At 38.5% G+C, this 21136-nt stretch overlaps 2 protein-coding genes across 5 annotated transcripts in view; both read right to left on the minus strand.

The window, feature by feature from the left end:
* Nucleotides 1-81: 81 nt before the first annotated feature.
* On the minus strand, nucleotides 82-10393 carry F2R (coagulation factor II thrombin receptor). 2 transcript variants are annotated; one of them, XM_013190853.3, is made up of 2 exons: nucleotides 9693-10079; nucleotides 82-3242 (listed from the first exon to the last, which is right to left on the minus strand). In XM_013190853.3, the coding sequence occupies exon 2, from the start codon at nucleotides 3169-3171 to the stop codon at nucleotides 2047-2049; it is 1125 nt and encodes a 374-aa protein (XP_013046307.2). In that variant the 5' UTR covers nucleotides 3172-3242; nucleotides 9693-10079; the 3' UTR covers nucleotides 82-2046. The 2 variants fall into 2 exon arrangements, with proteins under 2 accessions (XP_013046307.2, XP_047909638.1); XM_048053681.2 differs by lacking the exon at nucleotides 9693-10079 and adding an exon at nucleotides 10191-10393 and having other exon boundaries at nucleotides 85-3242.
* Nucleotides 10394-16620: 6227 nt separating this feature from the next.
* The window catches only part of IQGAP2 (IQ motif containing GTPase activating protein 2), a 126257-nt gene continuing 121741 nt past the window's right edge, over nucleotides 16621-21136 (minus strand). For all 3 annotated transcript variants that reach the window (XM_048053658.2, XM_048053661.2, XM_048053664.2), the window contains 4 exons: nucleotides 20961-21121; nucleotides 19991-20134; nucleotides 18053-18161; nucleotides 16621-17560 (listed from right to left, as the gene is read on the minus strand). In XM_048053658.2, coding sequence (XP_047909615.1) covers nucleotides 17447-17560; nucleotides 18053-18161; nucleotides 19991-20134; nucleotides 20961-21121 — 528 coding nt within the window. In that variant the 3' untranslated portion in view covers nucleotides 16621-17446. The remainder of the gene's footprint in view (nucleotides 17561-18052; nucleotides 18162-19990; nucleotides 20135-20960; nucleotides 21122-21136) is intronic.

Genomic DNA, 21136 nt, shown 5'->3' on the forward strand with positions numbered 1-21136 from the left:
ATACACACACAGACATATATATACTTACGCGTCAATACTGGTTATGATTTCTTCCATCCTTAAAATGTCTCAAGTTAAAAGCATGATTTTGTGACTCTTAAGTGTTGTGTCTGTGGCTGGAACAGCAATCTTTTTGACACTGCAGGGAGCCCAACAAACTTCCAGAGGCTTGCATGTTTAGTATTACAGGTCCAAAGCAGTTTAAAGCAACAGAATTATACCTTGAATAAATAGAGACTAATTTATTTGGTTAAGATAGGAATACGTAACAAGAAATGAACACAATGGGTAAATATTTACATATTTTACTTCAGTTTATAATACAAAAATTTAAAACATTAAGTACCTATCCTCCTAGTTTGTAATACTGTCCCTTGCAAGGCTGACTGAACAGTTTCTTTAGGCTATCTGAAAATAAACCTCTATCATGAAACAAAATATCACTACATTGAAACAACTCCCAGTTACCTGAGAGATCTGAAAAAGCAGTCTCCCAGCTTTTAGCTACAGGAAGCACAGGCTTAATTTTTGTGGAAGCAGGAAGCTGTTTAACCATAGTTTTAAGATGAACTTATTTACTTTTTCTGCTGAAAAAAACCAAAACAACTGCTAATACAATATTAAACAAAATGTGAATGTATCTGAGTGTGTCATATAAATGTTTTTTTTTTTTTTTTTTAGCTTTACAAATTATACAAACATATATTTTTAGTTCCTCATGTACTTATTCAGAAAGTAGCAAATACTTGAGAACAAAGAATTATAGTGTCTGGTAATTCAGCATTTAATTATGTTTAAGCCTGTTAAGGAATGGATACAAAATGGCAAGCGATCATGATAACAAGGAGGTTTCTCACTTTCACAATATCTGCAGAAAGATTAGGTTTATCACTTGTGATGAAAAAAAGACAGCATTTGTGCCTTGCTGTTGGTCTTGGCAGATTCCCGTGGCAAATCCTATATTAACCAAACTCCGACTTTAATTGGGTTCCATCTTCATGTAAAGTCCTTTTACCTACAAATTTATTTCTAAAACCAATTTCATGTTATTTAACTTTACTGTCTTTTGTAGCAAAAGAATGCAACCGAGAATGAAGTTAGCTATTTACCTCTATATGACAGCAATTTTAGTTAAAGAGGGCATAATCAAAAATGTAAAAAACATCCAGACTTGGCAGACATAAATGCTACTTCCAAGTTTGAATCATGCACATGATGACTAATCATGTGCAAGAAAGCACACATTTGCAAACTGCATAGCAAGATGATGAATAATGCTTTTTCAGTATATTTTCTGTAGTGCCATTCAACATTGATGTATTATGGAATTTGGTTCTGAAGATACCGCCATCCTAACCAAGACACTTTGCATATACTAATGGTAGGAATATCAAAAGAAAGGCTAGTTATAGCTGCTGAGAATGATTTTCTCTGACAATTTTCAACAATTAATAGCTGTTTTTCATTTGTTCAAATTCCTCATGCCATATAGACTATTTTGAATATATATACTATATAGACTGTTTTGAGTATATAAATATGTCTACAGCTATGGGCCTATGTTGCAAAATAATGCTAAAAAATTACATTTGTGGATTATTTTAGAAATAAAGACAAATAGGAAAAAATCTGCCTGAAAAGCTATTTTCACTTTATTCATAAAATTATGGTTAGATGACTAATTTCATGAGTAGGAATTTAATCTATCTGATAGTTTAAAATCCTAAAATGGGATTTCATAAACCCCCCACAATAAGTTGAACACTGTAAAGCATTTGTCTGAAAAAAAGGAAGTTTATTTGCAAAACACTCAACAGTTATTATAAAGAAATTACTTTTTCCCTCTACATTAATCTATTTACATATACTATATATATATACATATACATACACATGTACTATGTTATAATTTGGATTGTGCATTACTGTAAGGAAACCATAGAACTAGGTATTGTACAACTTGGTATAAGTAAAAGCTTGGATATAATACAGTCTTTTTTTTTTGTCTGAAATTGTATAAAAATTAAGCATATGTAAGACATTATTTCACTGTATTGCTAGTAATTTGCTGTAGACACTGTTATTTACATTAGTAGAGCAGGTACCCCTTCTGCTATTGGTAGACATTGACTGGCCACTGCTGTTACTACTGTTAGGATCTAAAGTCCCTTTAGAACTGATGAGGCTGAAAAGTTGTCTCTGATACTGAGAAGAAGCATAGTAGTAAACAAGGGGATCGATGCAACAGCTAACACTACTGATACAAACACACAGGAGATAGGCAAAGTAGAGATACTCTAAACTGTTGTCATATGAATAATTGATATAATGAATTAATAGGAGGACATTTGTTGGTCCAAAACAAATAATGAAAACAGAAAAAACCGCCACACACAAAAGCAAGGCACGTGTCTTCTTATTTTGTTTTGCAACAATATTAGAAGAACTCAAACACCGAATGATACACACGTAACAGATGGTAGTTATTATAAATGGCACTATAAAGAAAACAGAAGAGAAGATGGAGAAAAAGTGAAGGTAGTATTTGTGAAGTTCGGATTCCCGTAGCACATCATGGCAGGTTGTTATATTTAAGTTGGGTATTTCCATGGTTTGCTCTCTGATGAGAAAAGGTATAACCCCAGTTATTGCTACAAGCCATATGATGAAACAAATCACTGTGGCACGTGTTAATGTACGCCAGCCAAGGGCCTGCATGGGGTACACCACTGCTAAGAAGCGATCAAAGCTTATGCTTGTCATAAGCATTATTGAACAGTACATGTTGCAGTAGAAAGCAGCAGTGATGAAGCGGCACATTTGAGGTCCAAATAACCAGTTGTTTCCAGAGAAATGATAAGCAATCTTAAAGGGAAGCACACTTACAAACAGTACATCTGCAAGGGCCAAATTCAGCATGTATATTACAGCGGGCTTTTCGATTTTCATTTTTTTCAGAAACACGAATATGGCTGTAACATTCAGAGGGAGGCTCAGCACAAACACTAAGGTGTAAACCGAAGGAACAAAACGGGTCAGCCATGGACTAGTGAGGTATCTTGCTGTTTCCACTGACACAGTTCGTTGTTCACGTGGAGGTAATCTGGTCTGGTTGGTGGAACCTAATCGAAATTCTGACTCATTTTCAGCACTGCTTTCAATGTCTTCCATAGGTATAGGGTCACCACGGTCAGGTATCAGAAAAGCTCTGGCCCTTGGGCTGCTGCTGTTGTATCTGTAGGCTGAAAGAGAAGACAGTATAAAGATTTAAAAGCAGATATTTCATGCTATGGGGGAGTGAAAATATGTTTCAAAAAAGAAAGCTAAAATTATATCAGCAACACAAAATAATGCAGTTAATACCTTATTCAAAGTGTGGATGGCTCACAGATCTTGGTCCATCCCATTTTGTTTTAGCCCCTGTTACAGTTTGGGTAATACTTCCCCCTTTAACTCCTCTCTCTTAAATTCTAAGCTCTTTATGATAGGGACCAAACTCTATCTGAGCTTAAGGAACCAATCTGATCTATACAGACCTTCTCTGTAGGCTACTTAAACAAAAATACAACTGTAAATTTGTCACCCATTAATTTTCTTTGCCAGATGCTTCATAAAGTTTGTAAGAATTGAGGTGCTGGGATAAATGTTGATATTCATACACAGAAGTACATATCACCAAAGTAACAAAAAGTGTGATTAAAATACCAAGTTTCTGAGATATTTCTGTGGTCTCTGGACACATCCTGATGGCCAGATGAACATAAAGACGGATGGCAGAAGTCTTCACACAGTTTTCATGGCTGACATGAATCACCCTCCTGCTTGGATTGAACAGGTAGACACAGATTTCACTGAAACACTTTCCCAGTTCTACTTATTGTATGCTGCAGTGTCCATCCAGCGTGCCCTTGATGCCCTTCTGAAATGTGCCACAGACATTGCCTCCAGAGCGATGTTTTCTGCAGCATGGTTCACTGACTACAACTGAGATGTGTCAGGACAGAGCATAGGACAGAGCATCCCTGCCTTCTGAATGTAGACAGAACAAGTTAAAACGGTGAGAATTAAAAATTGCGAATTACAAACTGTTGCAGGTGTGGTAAGGGCATATGCATGTGAAAACAAACAAAGCAAACATATGGGCACTTTTTCTGGAAGAAAACCATTTTCAGCCTATTGTAGTTATGTGAAGGTTATTTCAAACATATTATGAGCAGGTAGAACTGAGGGAGCTACTACTATTAAGTAACCATTGATCTACCTAGCTATGCACCTGATCACTTGTTAAATACTAGACTACTAAAATAAAAATTAAGCTGTGTAAGCCTAAATCAGTGAGCCAGAAGTACTCAGGCATGATTCATCTATCTATGCCTCAGGAGCAATTATTTGCTCTATAGTAATTCAATCCTTTTTTTTTTTTTTTTTTTTTTAATGCAGATGAGAACAAAAGCATCCAAAGGAGGCAGATGGCAAAGAAAGGAATGACTGCAGCTTTAAGCAGCCAGCTACCAACCTTTGTGAGCAGGGCTGTGAGAGAGGAGCCTTGCCCAGCCTGAATGTTAGTAAAATCCAGACTTGAATGTGGGATGGGATCAAAGCAGAGATAGAGGGATTTGGGCATTTTTTAGTTTTTAAAAGTGCTGTGCGGCAGATATCATGCTGTATCACAGCAGCACTCTGAGGTAATAGAGGACAAATGAGGACAAATAGAGGACAAATGTGTTTGTGATATGTGTTTTTATACACAGTTATTTGACTGCATTCTCCACAGGCCAGAAAAAGGTTGCTGGGTAAGAATTCAAGTCTGGGAGCCTGTCTGTGTAGACTGAAGTAGGAACTATTTAATAAGTATACCAAAACACAAGTGTCACAGACATATGTGGGATTCAGCATGCAGTGTTTGCACAGAAATGCACTATGCAAAGTTATACAAGGATCTGTTCTTCATTACAGATGAGAACATTAACAAAAAGCAAAGCTACAGAACCTTAACCTTTAACATTACTTTAAATTTTAGTGCAAGTGATTAGATGGCTCAGTCAGCTCTTAATTTAGCAGTTCAGATACAGCATAAATTAACACCTCTTACTTTAGCCTGTAGCTAACATTGAATAATTAGGTGATTTCCACTACTTAATGATTATCACAATAAAAACCTTTCACAACTGACACCATTGGTATTCACCTCTTTTGGGAGGATCATAATTTTATTTGAATTAAACAAAAAAACACCAACCTAATTTCTTCTGCCAGAGGCAAGTCTTCATGGTAAAGCTTAGAGGCATCAGTAAGAGTGATGAAAGAACTTGAATTTTACTTCTGATATTTCCAGTACACACTTCTTTTATGAATTCAAGACTTCATATGCTATGAATATAATTTTCTTCCATTGCTTTTTATAAAATCAAAAATTTTGGAGAAGGAATATAATGACAACCCAGAGCTCTATGCTTCCTTCTTGGTTCCTCTGCCACTGAAGAACAATGAATAGGTGACATGGTTTCATGTGAGCTAGGCACATTTTGAGGGAGCACAGGTATAAATGAGCCTGGTGAGAAGCAGGGTAGAGCTGTGTTTAGTGACAGGAATTGTGTTACCAAGATCACCTCTGCGTGATGTGGGAACTGAGGTGCTTCTAACAAGCACCTCTCGTATCCCTGTATCCCTGAACTTTGAAGGTTTTCACCTGTGCTGCCTCACTGTGGGCTTCACAGTGTTTCTGTGAACCCTCAGAAGTGCTGCTGTGTCTCTCTTTTTGAGGACTAGCAAGCAAACTAGGTGGAACCACAGACCCTTAAATGGCTGGGGGTTAGGTTACTTATCACGAAAACTCTTGCCAGTAACCTGACCCATTTCTCATCAGTGACTCACTAGAACAGTATCAAAATAAGCTAGAGAAGAAAAATGATGATTGAGAGACGTTCTGTATATCAACCACTAGCCTTTGAATAAGCTGTTCCTTAAACAAAGTTACTTAAACATTGCTAATAATTTTAATTATATACTGAATTATTGGATCTAATTTCTTTCCAAGATGAGTTTTAGATGGAAGTATTTAGAGTCCACATTACTCCATTACCAAACTTTCCTAGAAGTAGAATCCTATTAGAATAACTCAGGGCAAGAAGATTTCATAAATATTTTTAATTGAGTTAAAATTCTACAGAATAATACTTCAATTTGGCAAAAACTATGTGTTCTTCATACAAGCAATGACTTTCTAAATTCAGAGTTGAACTCAACCTTGAACAACAACTCCATGTTGTGTACTGTGCTCAGTCCACATCTTTATCTAGAACTTAGATGGCATGAGGTACTACTTCAAAGACAGCTGTATGGGAAAATGGGATGAGACCTCAATCTTGCTGTTTCTCTCTGCTGCTCTCTAATACAGATAACAGGAATCTAAACTTTCTTAATGAAATTAATTTGAATTTTAATTTAGGATATTGATAACCACATATCAGTTCTTTTCCTTTGCAAGGATATTTTTATGTTTGTGTGACCCAATGTCTGTACATTATTAGAAAAACCAGCAGTGCACTCATGCTTTATAAAATGGAAAGCAAGACAGTAAGTGCCCTGGGGTTCTGGATTCCTTTTGTGTCAGTTTATTTGAGAAAGGCAGTGATCAGAGATTTATACATACAAGAGTGGATGATTAAATTATGTCTTATTAAAAAAAAAAAAACTGTAATAGGAAACAGACTCTATCTATAAGCTCTGATAATACAACAAAGCTCTATAGTAGCTCTACAGAAAAGATTTTCTGTACGAATAATGTATGAATACCAGAATGCGCCAGGTATTCCTTTTGAGCTGTTTTAAAGATGCAATGGAATACGTCTCTAAAATACATTTGACTAGAGCTTAAGACATTTTTAATCACAGAAATAATCTGTTAGGAAAACAGAGGTAAAGCTTTGATAGCATAAGGATCATAAACGTTCGGTCATCCTGCTTCTGCTAGGTTATCACCCTAGGCTATCTTTGGGAAGAGCTCAAAACTTGTGGATTATTATTTATATGATTAATGGTATTCTCACTGCTGATCTAACAGAGTTAATAGCTGTATCAAAATAATTGTAATATATAAAGAGCTCTGGCTTAACTGAGAACAAACAGGATAAAGCATAGGAGTTTTATTCTCATGGTGTGCAGTCAGGACACTACACTATGTACACTCTTCCCTTTGCTTCTGATAAGGACTTCAAAAGACAAAAAATAAGCAAAATCAGTATAATACTCAAATTTCCTGAAGTTTTCTTTTATTGCTTTTGCACTGATTATTCAACAAGGACATGCAGAAATGATATAGAAAGCTAGAAAGTGCACAAACTGTAGAAAGTTTGTGACTGATTTTAACAACCCTTTGTATTCTATTTTCCATCAAGTACCAAATACTGTTGATCTCATGGTTAGCACACACATATTCTGCTTGTCCTGAAAGATGATGCTTTGTTTTTACGAAGAGCTATTTTGTAATTTCATGTCTGTTTTCATATGCAGGGGGCTACTGTGTGTGCTGTTTTGTGAAAGGAAAAGTAGAGAGCAAAATATATAACAGCTTCAGCCAATCTTAAACAGCACTCCACATCTCTTGAGCACCAGAAGAAAATTTTGAACTATTTCTATAAACCCATAAACCTAGACAGTTACAAACCCGCAGTGTTCATCTTCATCTCACAAAATACCTTTTTTGTTGTTGTTGTTTGTTTGTTTGTTTGTTTTTAATAAGGTGAAAAACTAAACACATTAGACTCTGACTCAAGGCAGTTAAAGATATTCTCTGTGTGCCACCGGACAAGTATAAATACTGATTTCTAGGCATTACGGATTGTAGTGCTGCACCACTGGCTTACAACAAGAAGTCTATTCCTCTTATCTTCCCTTCGTATAATCTGCATAGATGCTCATCTAGAATCTAAATTTTTAGTGGCCCAAAAATTAGGTACTGGAAGACAGAATGAGAAGTGCAAGCCAGATGTTTATAAGTAAGGTAAGCCACAGTCTTGTAGGACAGGTGACAATTATTTCCTTTTGTAACAATAAACACCATGTTTTCTTTTTAAAATGTTCTTTAACACATATCTCCATTCATGCAGAGTTCATTATTGTAGTACATGAGTAATGCAGTAACAATTTTCACACATTTTTATGAAGTCTCATTTTCTTGCCAACAGATGTCTGTTCCTTTTTGCTTTCCTTTCTCAACAGCTTTCACCATGCGTGCTGGCTTCAAGCAACGGTACCATCTGTCTCTTTACCCAGCTGTCAGTGTCCCCACACAGGAAAGTCTGGGCAACTTTAGACCTCAGCCAGCTACCTTGGTGAGCCCAGCCTTTGAGAGGCAGCACCCCGTGAGCTTAGGAGCAAGCACCCAGCACCAAGCCACTGCAAAGATGTTTTTTTTTGTTCTTTTTTTTTTTTTCAGTTGCCCACAGGACTAGCAGAGGCCAATAAGGCAAGAACTGTGGGTGTTAAGGGATCAAGTAGGAAGTGGGGGAGAAGCCACAGGTGCAAGAGAAGAGCTGGCCTAGGGATGCAGCAATACACATGCAGTGGGAATTAAGAGCATTGTGGTTAAAATAGGGAAGGTTATGTTGGACAGCAGGGAAAGGACATTATTGCTGTGGGAGTGAGTGAAAGGGGATCAGAAGACACATGCAGATGGCTGGGCTTTATTAGTTCTACTGCGCACGAAATAACTTGTTTGAATTTTTCTTTTCTTAGTGTTAGTGATGTAATACAGTAAGCATTTTATTCATTGTTTCCTAAGGAAGCAGCAATTAAATAGTTTACTTCAGGATACTCTTCAATGAAGATTACAATTGTAAAAGACAGGAAAACAAGCTTGGATGTTTCCATAAACTGGAAGAAGAGCGTTGAAGAGTATGATCTTTTTCCAACAATAATTTCTATAGTTCATAATTACCTCCCACGCATACATTGCCCTCCCCCCCCTTTTTTTTTTTAAATAAGGACACTTCCTTTCAACTTCCAATATGAACACAGTTGTGGTCTCTTTTTTGCCCACTTGTCCTTGTGACAAAAAGTTGTTTAGCTGAAAGTTTCCCCTCTCCGACATTTCCCTCAGCATAATTACAAACACTAGCTCTGCCCTCTCTCAGCCTTCATTTTAGTAGTCACAGAACGCCACACTTAAATTTCCCCTTAGCTGGCAGACACTCTGTTCCTCTTATTGGCCCTTTTCTGTACTTTGAGCTTACACTGAGACTTCCCAGCAGGTATCTCAAGAGGTGAACTTCTGATGTTTTAGTAGGGTTTTACAGGATTGAAAGAAACACTAAACAGAATTTTACAGAAAATAAAAATAAAAATGTTGCTATCTCTAAGTGCCTGATCTAGCCCCTAGTATCATTATACGCTTACTAGAAACCGTGAGGCTAAACACACTTCTCTTCTCTTAAATTCCTCCCCTGAGCACCTGCACTGTCAGACAAGTTCAGAGCTAGACAGATCCAGCATCTCACCACATACAGCACACATGTTGTCATTAGTGCTATACCTAATTAAACAAAGAGGAAAGTCATCTAACTGGGGTGCATATTATGAACTGTTTTGTGTTGGCAGATCTTCCAGTCTTTGTTGCTGCCACATATTTGGCAGGCAGTCTATCTCCTGAAGTTGTTAACAAAAGGCAATGTCATTCTTTTCATGAGACTCACCAGTACATCTCGCCAACCTCGTCTCTTCTTTCCACCTTCCATAATCTGCTATTGCTAGGTCATCTTTTCAGCCATGGGACAATTATAAATCCTTCTTCATCTTTAATCACCTCACCTGTGGCACGGTGTCGCTCTGAAATCTGTGTATTTCAGGTCCATGGCGCTGCCTTTTACCCAAGTAAATAAACAAGGCAGTTCTCTCGCCGAACAACAAGGCTGACACCACTCTACCCAGCCTGACATGTGCTAGCCTGCTCTCGCGGCCGTGAGAACAAACCGGGCGCCGCGCAGTGAATGGCCGAAGGAAGCCAGCCCTAATTAAAACCAGAAAGCAGAACCCCGTTGCCCCGGCTACCCGCGGGCACATGCCGCTTATTTCCCTCTGCCAGCGGGAAATTCATTTATTTCCCTCCGCTCCGGCCGGACCGGAGCCCACCCCCATGCCCCCCTTCTCGAGGCTCAGCACCCCCCCCGGCACCCCCCGTCGGGGCCACTCACCGGCCTGTGCCGCGGCGGGCGGCGGCGGCAGCGGGCAGCTGAGCACGGCCAGGGCGCAGAGCAGCGCCGGCAGCCCCATGGCCGCCGCCGGCTGCCTATCTCCCTCCCTCCCTCCGGCCGTCTGTCCGTCCGTCCGTCCCTCCCCAGCTCCGGTCCGTGCGTCCCGGCCTCGCAGGGAGGGCCGGGAGGGGCGGCTCCACAGAGCCGGGGCGGGGCGGGGACGGGCACGGGCACGGGGACGGGGACGGGGACGGGGACGGGGACGGGGACGGGGACGGGGATGGGGATGGGGATGGCGATGGGCGGTGGGTTCTTGCCCGCCCGCTCCTCCTCGGCTCTATCTGGGCTCAGGGAAGGGAGAAGGCGCCAGGGGCTTGGGCGCGGTGCGGCGGCAGGAAGTACCAGACAAAGGATAATCCCCCCCAAAATGAGTCTGAGTTTAAGGAGAGGAGTTTGCGGAGTTTTGTGCGTGTGATTCCAATCGCTAAGACCCCGCAGCAGCATAGGAGGTTGAAGTAGCTGCAGTGTTAGTGGTAGGGAGGTGATGCTCATTCAGAAAAGCTCCTTCGCGCAGAAATCAGCCTTCAATACAATAACCAACAGCTCACCTTCCTCTGCCTGGGCTCGGTAAGCTCACGGCCCTAGAAGCACAGGCCAACCTGAAAGGAGATGTGCTACTCAACTGTGCAGTTCTCGTGTCTGTTTTTTGTTGTTTTTATTTTTTTGTTTTTATTTATTTACTTATTTATTTTGTTTTTATTCCAAGGATGCACGTGAAGCGCTACCTCCTGAGCTCAACGGCACATGCCTTGGATGGGAAAGCTTTGCTCTGTCCTTCCTGAGTTGCTCATGAATGAGAAACTGCTTGAGCTGAAAGCTAATCAAAACTACAGAGGAAAATAACTTTGCAGCTATTATTTAGGCTCTTCTGTTGTTGTTGTTGGTGGTGGTGGTAGTGAAAATACTTATTCTGCTGGAAGTTTAGTGCATTGTAATCCTTAGGTGTGTAATACAATCAAAAGCTTTACAAGTAGATGCTCCGTCGTTTGCTAGAGTGTGCTGCCCCATCCTGAAGTGTATATATTTCAGTTTATGGCAATACAGACAGGATGGGAGGCAAGCTCTGTTTAGAACTTGGTCAGATACATGAAGCTGAGCTGTTGCGGAAATGTTGGCCTATACTCTTTAACTGAGAGTAATAGCTGTAGAAAATAAATCATTCCTGAGAGCAAGTACTGGTTCCCAGTAAATTCCAGTCCTAATCTTTGCTTGCTCTACTATGTTTGTCCCACAATTCTAGCCCTTGGTCTGTGTTATGGCAATGTTAAGGTTGACATCGGATTGCACAGACCAAGAAGTAATGAGTTTTACTGTGGGCTGGCCTTTCCTCAGGTCGGTAAGAAGACCTTGCAATTTGGTGAGAAACATGCAAGACAAACTCTGTCATCCCTGAAAACACCGGGGAACCACAGAGAATACCTTATACTGAATTGTTTCTTTTCATCAATTTAGAAAATATTTTAATTACAGATTATTTATTTTAATCTATTTGGGAAGAGAGAGAGAAGCTATTCTTGGATATTTCCATGGTCTTGCAGCTTTATAAGCATACCCAAATGCGATGTAACAGCAGTGGCTTTTTCTGCCCAACCCTATTTGCTCAGTGTATGCATAAGCAGAAGCTCCTTGTGAGCTGAATTCCTTCTATGCTGCAGTTTCCTTAAGGATGCTATAGCTGAGAGATAGGCCTTCAAGAGAGAAGAGAGAATGAGTTATAGAATATTTGTGGGAATATTTGTGTAGGGAAAACTCATTTTGCCATTAAAGTGAATTTTATTTATTTATTTATTATTATTTTAAAGCATTAATCTGCTCTTCCACAGGTTGAGAAAAACTAACAGGATTTTCTGTATGGAATGAAATTTAAACACCCTCTGAAAACAGAAAGGGAGTTCTGTGAAAGTGCTTTACATTAGAGGCACTCTATTTTTATAGCGTGTATTTATACAGACTCAAATGCATTTTAATCTATGTAAATAAGCACAGCAGAGTGACATCTGTGACCTAAATGTAGACTGCCTTGAAAAAAAAAAAAAAAAAGAAGCAAATGAGGAACTAACTCTTAACACACCATATATAGTAAAAACATACCATGGACCCATTTCCAGTCTCAGATATGACAGCATTTTAAGAGCTCTGTCTTAGTGAGAAATGCAACAGGAAACATCTTGCCAAGAGTTCAAACTGGAGATTTGAGAGCTGACATTAAGGTTGTTAGGGGGACTAGATCCACAAGTTGTGAAAACTTATGTTCTTTGAACACTTTAGTTTGATAAAGAAACATTACACCTGATTTCCCCAACATTCATTACATGCCAAATTACTGTGACACGCACTTGAACATGAAAATGAGCAAGCATTTTAATTCTGGAAGAATGTTTTTAACATGTTTCTTCCACCTTTGGGAATCAGTCTTATACGATGCCTTTCTCACAAAAAACATCCTCCTAAGTGTTTTTGAGACATTCTTTAAGATAAAAGAAAATTAAAAATCTGATGTCTGGTTCAAGAATTTGGTCATGTACAGGAGACAGGCAGAAAAATTGATAGGGTGAAGCTGACAAAATATGTTTTCTCCCCAGACATTTCAGTCACCTATCTGGTCTAACGCTACACAGCTGGAGGCATGTCCAAGAAATGTCCATGAATACTTACATTTAGTATCCTGAAGGTACATGGGTTGGGTCAGCTTCTCAGTGTTGTAAAGAGGCATCTGGAAACAAGATCAGCTTCTGGACCAGTGTGCAATACAGTTAACCTTTTGTCACAAGCTGGGAACAAGCATTGTTGAAGGAAATATCTGCAAAGAAATGTCTATTTTTTACCTCCAATTTGTGAGTTTATAATGTAAAATTTCTAAGCCTAAAATAGAGGTAACCTAAATACCAGTCAGTCTTAAAATGTCCTGGTTTTTGCTGTCATAGGGTTAAATTTCTTTTTAGTAGCTGGCATGGTGCAGTGCTTTGGATTTTTGATGAAAATAGTGGTGATAACACACTGATGTCTTAGTTGCTGCAAAGCACTCACACAAAGCCCAGGACTTCTCAGCTTCTCATACTGCCCTGCCTGCGAGGAGGCTGGCGGTGCACAAGGAGCCGGGAGGGGACACAGCCAGGACAGCTGGCCCAAGGGAGCCAGATGGGTGTCCCATATCATGTGGCGTCATGATGGACAATAGGAACGGGGGAGTTGGCCTGGGGGGAGGGCTGGAGGGGGGGGGGCAAAAATTGGGGATCGGCTGAGCATTGACCAGCTGGTGGGGAAAAACTGTGTTTTGCATCACTTTTTTCTTTTTATTAATATTATTATTATTTATTAAACTTCATCTCAATCCATGAGTTCTTGCACTTTTAGCTTTTTCGTTTCTCTCCTCCATACCACTAGGATGGCGAGGTAAAAGCTGTGTGTAACTTATCTATCTGCTAGGTTAAACGACAACGTAAATATATTTTTCTAAATGGTTTACCAGACCCCAGAAAAAAAAAAAATTATTTTTTGTTACTTGGGTTCGAGAGGCCTTTACCAGTGGGCCAGAGTTTGAGGCATAAGCCACTGTCTGCCAAATCTGTGAAATATGTGAAGGGAAACTCACATCATACCTACAATGATAACCTTCCTTTCAGTTATAAGGAACAGTCACAGAGCTATGTCCTTTGTATCCTTGTAAATTGGATTACTATAGATATAGGAAGTGAATTAAAAAAATATATTTTTTTTAGATTTTCTGTTTGTATACTTGAACCAAATTTAAGCATGCTTTCTCTGTCTGGATAAGCTAATTGTAATGGAGGTGAAGAGTTCACAGCTTCTAAAACTTGTACCGCTTTTAAATTCTACTTCTTGCTTCTTTTTCAGTAGGCTTTTTTTGGTGTTTTTTTTTTTTTTTTTTTTTTTTCCTCCCCCTCAGGAGCATGTTACAGTATAAAACTTCATTCCTGTAAAACACACCAGGTCTACCAAGAAAGCCTGGAACCATCTGGCCACATCGCTATGTCGATGGGGAAGAAGCCACCGTTGTGCTGTTCAGGAGCTACCAGACTGCCCTAGTGCGTGCCTGGGGTTGGTAGTTACTGATCTAAAAGGGTGAGGTTAGAACCATATTTCAGAGGCAAAACCAGTCCTCCAGGTCTGGGAAGAGGGTTGTGTTGTCTAAGTAGTTATGAACTGTTTGAAGTCAGATGTGACTGATGCTGTTTAGATTTGCTATTAGAGGGAAGTTTGCTTTGTTGTTCTTGCTTGCTTTTAAAAAAAACACTAACAGAGGTCTGCAGATAGGCACCACGTAAAACAGAACAGAGCAATCACTTGTGATAGTATTTCTCTCTGCTTAGCCAAATAAGATAGATGTTGTTCATTCCACAATCTTGTGGATTGTTTTAGAGCTTCAGAGTCCCATCAGAATGAGTAAGCACCAAATTAAACCAAGTGAATTGCAAAGCGCTCTTAGTTAACTCTAAAAATGATATGGTAGAAAAATGCAAACTCTAAGTCTAACAGACAACGACCATTGACTATTATAATTTCACTAGCACTGTCTAGGAAAACAAACTTAATAGATGGGCAGGTCTTTCAAGGAAAGACTTAGTTCCTCCTATACTGAGAACAGTTGAGTAAAACACTATTCAGCTATGCTGTTTTTATCCTCATTTTTTGTCACCAGCAAGGCAAGTCTTTCCACAAGACCATTTCATGAATGAAACTAGATTCATCAACACATATCTAACCATGTATAATCGGAGGCCCTAAACCACGGTTCACAGTAACCTCCAAAAAGCCCATTTTCCTACTTTCTAGTAGATATCATCAGTATATGACAGCAACTGGTGGGTACAGAATTACTTTGCCCAATTACATAGTACTGGTACTACCTGTCAATCTTATATTTAGGTAGAACCATTATGGTCAGCCTTGTTTAGCAGGGTTCATTATTTGTTCAGTGACAAGGTCCTAAACTGAACCAGCTAATTAAGAAAAAAGCTTCTGAAAGAGTTCAAAGAAATTTAAGTGGAAGTTTTTCTTTGATGTGTACCAGGAGAGCAGGAATATCAAGAAACAGTTGGAAAAGATGAAATCTGGCATACAGACTGTACCTTTCATACATGTCATTACCAATAAGCTTTCATAAGCATATGTACTTCAGGTGCAGCTAGGAGGTGACCAAGGAAGGTTCTGCTCACAGTAGAACCTAGCAGGAACTAGGTGTGTCAAGTACATCACACAAAGCAACGTGTCTAGGACTGACTTATTCTCACAAAGGCAGTGGGTCTCTAGTAAGTTACACCAGCATATTTCCAGGCTTTTGACATGTCACTTCAAAGGTCTGATTTTAATGGTCAACACCCCACTTGTGTAGACTTACTGCTCAGATGGAATTTGTCAAAACTGTGCAGGGATTAGCCTCCCTGGTCACTTATGACAGGACACAAAGGAAGAGCACAAAGCTGTGCCAGGGGGATGTCCAGTTCAGACTGGACACGAGGAAAAGTTCCTTTACTGTGAGGGCGGTCAAACCCTGGAAGAGGCTTCCTAGATGGATGGCTAATGCCCCATGCCTGTCAGTGCTCAACAGGCATTTGAATAACCCCCTCAGTAACATGCTTTAACTTCTGGTTATCCCTGAAGAGGTCAGGTAGTTGGACTAGACGATCTCAGAATAGAAGAGTTCAGTTAGAAGGGGCCTTCAAAGTGCTACTTTCATATTCCCTAACAGCTATTTTAAGTGAATCTGGGTATCAGTACTGTAACAAGTATGTAACATTTAAATGGCTGATAAACAGGTAATGCAGCATAACTAGCTGGAAGAGAAATGAAAGTACCTAGAACTTGTTTATTTTTTAATTAGTGATATTAGCTGTTTTAAAGTAGTGAAGTGTTCACATTTAATGTCATACATAAATGAACATCTCTAATAAGAAATCTTTTCTCCAACTTGTATAATACAACAGATAGTGTACAAATGAATGTTGTAGTCTACAAATCTGCCACTCACTTTAGTTTTATTTCAGCTTCAAAATTAAATATGTAATATTGCTTTTACAATGCATTCCAGAGCACCTCACTGTACATTCATCTTCTAAAATGATTTGTCACAAGGAAAGTGAGAGTAGTAAATAGCTTCCCTTGCTTTATATATTACAGTATCCACTATACATGTTCTTGCTCTTTAGGTGTAATTGGTAATTAATCAGCAAAATCATCACTACTTTCAGTGGCATAAAGACCATGAAGACTTCACTGCTGAGAAACCTTACCAAAGCGTAATGTGAGGACAGTTAAGCTTAGATTCAATTTTACAAAAGCTCTGGAAAATTCTCATTACCATCTAGATTGTTACTTGAATAATCCTTTTAAATGAAATCTAGGAAACAAGCCAGTTTAATTAAGTAACATTTATTTTACATAGAACAATCTCCAAAGAATATTTTAAAAAAATCTAAATACTGATTTTATTGCATTTATTTTCTTACAAAAAGACAGACAGGCACAATTTATGTATTCAAATACTTCAAACTGAACAGCTGTTCACTGTTCAGGTTACCCCCATGCCACTCAAAAGGTTGTGGAAGTAGAAAATGTCATTTTACACAAGGCAGTAGTGCATTTTATTTAGTAGGAATGAATCACAAAATATATTTTTGTACAGTAAAATGTTACTGTCACTTTATAATTACCTATAAAATTTTTTGAATTGCACAACAAGTTTGCTTTGCAATTGACAACTGCCAGAAAATAGGCTTAGTATGTAACTAAATATTTGCGCGAGCTATCCCCTAGAGACAAATTAGGATTTCTTTTGGTAAATACTTAAAGTCTAATATGAACTATATTATATATCTGAGGTCATTTAAAATGTTTTTAATAGGAAGAGGCTTATATATTCAACTAAGTTCACTTTCTGTCTACCTTAATATCCATACAACCAAAATAGCTGAGTGTCCTAAACAATATTTTGATTTAAAAGTACCAACACCAATGAGATCTGGAAGTGTTTAAATTAATCTATTTCCTATTTTTCTGCTTCATTATCAATGATGAAAAGGCACTGTATACATTCCTCTCAATATTTGGTCTTTTAGTTTCCTTTAAAGTTTCCTAAAATCCAATGACAAACATCAAACAAATGTTGAAAAGCAAAAAAAAAGAAATACTGAAGAGACTTCCCATTGGTGGATGCAGTCCACGATGTCTGAAGACACTCATTTGCCATAGAACTTCTTATTCAACAAGAATATGAGCAAGTTAACATTCACTTTAGCTTTGTCAAACATTTTCATTACAGCCACACCTTCATATTGCATCTGAAGCAAATCCTGTAACCATAAATAAAATCATTATTCTTTGCTTGAATCCATACCTCACAGCAAACAGATTGGGTCATTTTCATCACGGACTAATTACCTCAAACTCCAGGTCCTTCACAATTTAAACAATTAAAAGGAACTATTGGGTAAGTACGAAAAACAGTACAGGTTTTCTAGATCCCCCATTACAGGCTGTCAGTAACAGCAAGCTCAGTAACAGCAAGCTGTAAGAAAGATAGACTCCTGTGTACTATACTCTTGCATAGGTATTTGCTTCTTGCCACTGCTCTAATATGCCATTTGGTTTGATGGTCTCTCTGATATATGCCTTAACACTACTCCAAGCTCAGCATCCTCCACAAATTACAAAATCATTCCCCTCATGACCTGCTGCCTTGCAGTGATTGAATAGTTCATGGATTTACAAAAAGACCGAAAAGTTCCTGTTTAGAACAAATACGAATGTGATTATAGAGCACAGTGATAAAATTCAAATTTTACCTGGAAATGGAGCTGCACTTTTTCCATCTCAACCCCCAAAAATTTTGCTTTGATTTCAAAGTCACCCACTTCTTCTCCAGGTGTTATATCAAACATCACATTCTTAAACCTTAAAACAAAGAACAGTAATTGAGTATGTATGCTATGCTGTGTTATATACTCCAAAGACAGTCTGGTGGAAAGCCTGCAGAGCTGAAGACCTCTCTCACAAAAACAAAAACATTTTTGTGCAAAAAAACCCAAAAAACAACAGTTTTACCACAAGCATCACTGTTTTCTGTGGCATGTTCATTTTGTAAGCACAGCTTTATCTCCTCCCAGCAGCAGAAACCTTTAGGGACCATAGAGTAATTTGTCCATAAGAACTGTTGGACCTCAGCTGGGCAACAGGAGGACTGGTGGAAATGTCAACTTAAGAAACTTTGATCCTAGCACCAGCTCTCACATGTATCACCTTGCTGCTGGTTAAGCTGTACGAGTAATGTGTGAGAAAACACACTGTATATGAACAGACACTAAACACTAAACCAAAAAAAAAACCAAAAAATCTAAGTGACCCTTAGAAACAAACCCCACTGCTTTGAACAGGAGGGATGGTTTTTGCCCAGACCAGTGTTTTTGGTATAGTGCAACAACATACTGGGTGATCTAGAAGGAGTTTAACTGTTCTGTTTGCTTTAGCAAATCCACCGTGTAGAATCACATAGTCTGCTGGAGAACACCTGAGCTTTAGGAGAATTTTTCTGGGACAGAGCTTGGCTTTATCAGCCGGTGGGTAAGACTGTCCTTTCTCTCCCTTCTTTTTGTACCCACAAATTAAAATCTGATCGCTTTTCTGACCTGGTTTATATAATGCATAGTTTAGGCAGGATGCAGAAACAGTGAAGTACATGGAGCACAGGGGTCACTGAAAAACATTCATGAAACTGTATGCCATGTTGCATTTCCCGTCCTGTTGTAATATGCTGATCCTGTAGAACTGCAAGCAGAAGCTACTACTACCTTCACATGGCAGGTTCAACTTATGTTTAGAACAGGTCTGTTGAGTTGTCTTAAGAAGGTAAGAGAAGATTAAAAAAGCGTGTCTTACTTTAACATGAAATCTGCCTTGGCCTTGTTAGACTAGGGAATGGACATTTTAACTTGACCTATCAGTTATTTTCTGAAGATCACTAGCATAACATTGCATGAACCACTCCATGACTATTGCAATATCTTCTTGGAGGCTTGTCTGGTATACATATAGTATGGCATATAGCTCTTAACAGTCCTTTATACTGAGAAAAAAAAATGGATATGAGAAGTACAGGGAACAAAGAGGACCAGGTGTCCATAGGGCACCCAGATTTGTTCTGCCAACTTTGAGTACCTTCTTGCAGGTGTACACACATCTCTGTTGTCAGTTTTGCCACTGTTGACAAACCTACTTGGAAAAAAGTTGCAACCCAGAAAACTTTTCCCACGTAGAAGCAAGATGGAAAAGTGCATAGGATGGAAGAGCAGCCTTAAAATGGATAGATACAACACGGAGGTTAAACTACCACATACATTCCCAGTTTGCCATAGTCAGGAAGCACAGCATATGAGGCATTTACTCAATAATATGAAAGTGTTTGGTCAGCAAATGAAAAAGTATGTTACAACTGCTTAACAAGTCAGTCAGTCCTTAGCAGTGAACATGCTGCCTGACTCATACTCATCCCATCTAAACTAATGTCAAAATAGACATATTCCAGTACCTTACCGAAGTAATCATATAGCAAGGTACAAGGATAAAAGTCTAATTGTTGTGATTCATTTTTATCTTTCTCCTGAATGCAGAAATCTGAAGGTATTTTAGGTGCAGTGCAGGAAACTGCAAGTAATTTTAACAAAAGCCAGACTGCTGAGGGAGCTGGTGATTAGAAAATGTTCTCAATTGTTTTGTGACACACTTACTGGTTGGTTTGAAGATCTTCAATTTCTAGGATGACACCCTTTTCATGCAGTCTTGCAGCTGTGTACTTTAATGATGTCTGCTTCAGTTTTTTGCTTCCCTTTACCTCCTCTTTTCCATCCACTTTAATTGACCTCCTTGAATTTCTGGGAGAGAACAAAAAAATGGCTTGTAATTAAGCTACCAGCACACAAATGTCTTTTATATTTCAGCTAGTATTCTAGCTTTATTTTTTCTTCACTCTTTGCCCTCCTAAGTAGCTATTAAGGAACAATCCAAGAATTAGAAGGATTTTTGGCACACGAAGTAGTCTAAAATATTTTTGTAATTATTTTGAATGAACATTTATACTAGCACTTATCTAAACTCTATTGTGAAATGCAAACCCAGTCTAAAAGAGTTCACAATCATCACTTAAAAGCAGCAATTTGGAAGCATACAGTGACATAGGTATTAAATAAGATTGGTCATTAGTGTTCCTTTTTGGACCACTGAGAAAGCTCCTGTTCATGTCATTAAAATGCTTTTATTTTGACACCTTTACAGCCCTAGTAGGAGTTGGATCACAAATGAGTGGCTGCATCATTCATGAAAAATATGATGCTTTAGGCATTTATTTCTCCACTCTATTCTAAAGACAAACCTATTTAACGAAGGAAGAAAATCAATAGTCACTTCCCAAAGCTTCATGAATTTAAAGTATGCTAGTAGCCTTGCAAAGTAATACTAATTAAATATATTGAAACCATACTCTATAGGGAAACATTATATATATCATTCCTCTTTAAGGAAGAATTAAAGAAATGTATGCCTCATTGTTTAAGGATTTTTGGTTAGCTAAGTGGCAACTCGTATGCACTTTTAAACCTGTGGGTTGCCTACCCTTCGGAATCAAAGCTTCCTACTACAACACCTGCTCTACCTCCTAATAAAGCACATTAAAATATTAAAAGACAAGAAGAATCAACTCACTTTCTTGTTAAGTTGTCTAAACAAGTTTTTATATAGGTGTTGTAATAATTAATTTGTTCTTCATAAAATGCTGTCTTGGAGTTAAGTGCATTCAAAGTCTGCTGGAGTTTCACCAGTTCAGCTTTTCGGTGATGTCTGTATCTTCTTTGATTCCGGATATCCTAAAGCAGAAGATT

The sequence above is a fragment of the Anser cygnoides genome, chromosome Z, assembly GCF_040182565.1.
Source record: "Anser cygnoides isolate HZ-2024a breed goose chromosome Z, Taihu_goose_T2T_genome, whole genome shotgun sequence".
In the NCBI taxonomy this organism is placed as follows: Eukaryota; Metazoa; Chordata; class Aves; order Anseriformes; family Anatidae; genus Anser; species Anser cygnoides.

Coding starts and splice junctions, on each gene's coding strand:
- F2R (XM_048053681.2), bottom strand. CDS start 10,269: ATGGGGCTGCCGGCGCTGCTCTGCGCCCTGGCCGTGCTCAGCTGCCCG. Junction 3,243..10,190: donor GCCCGCCGCGGCACAGGCCG/GTGAGTGGCCCC, acceptor CTTCTCTTTCAG/CCTACAGATACAACAGCAGC.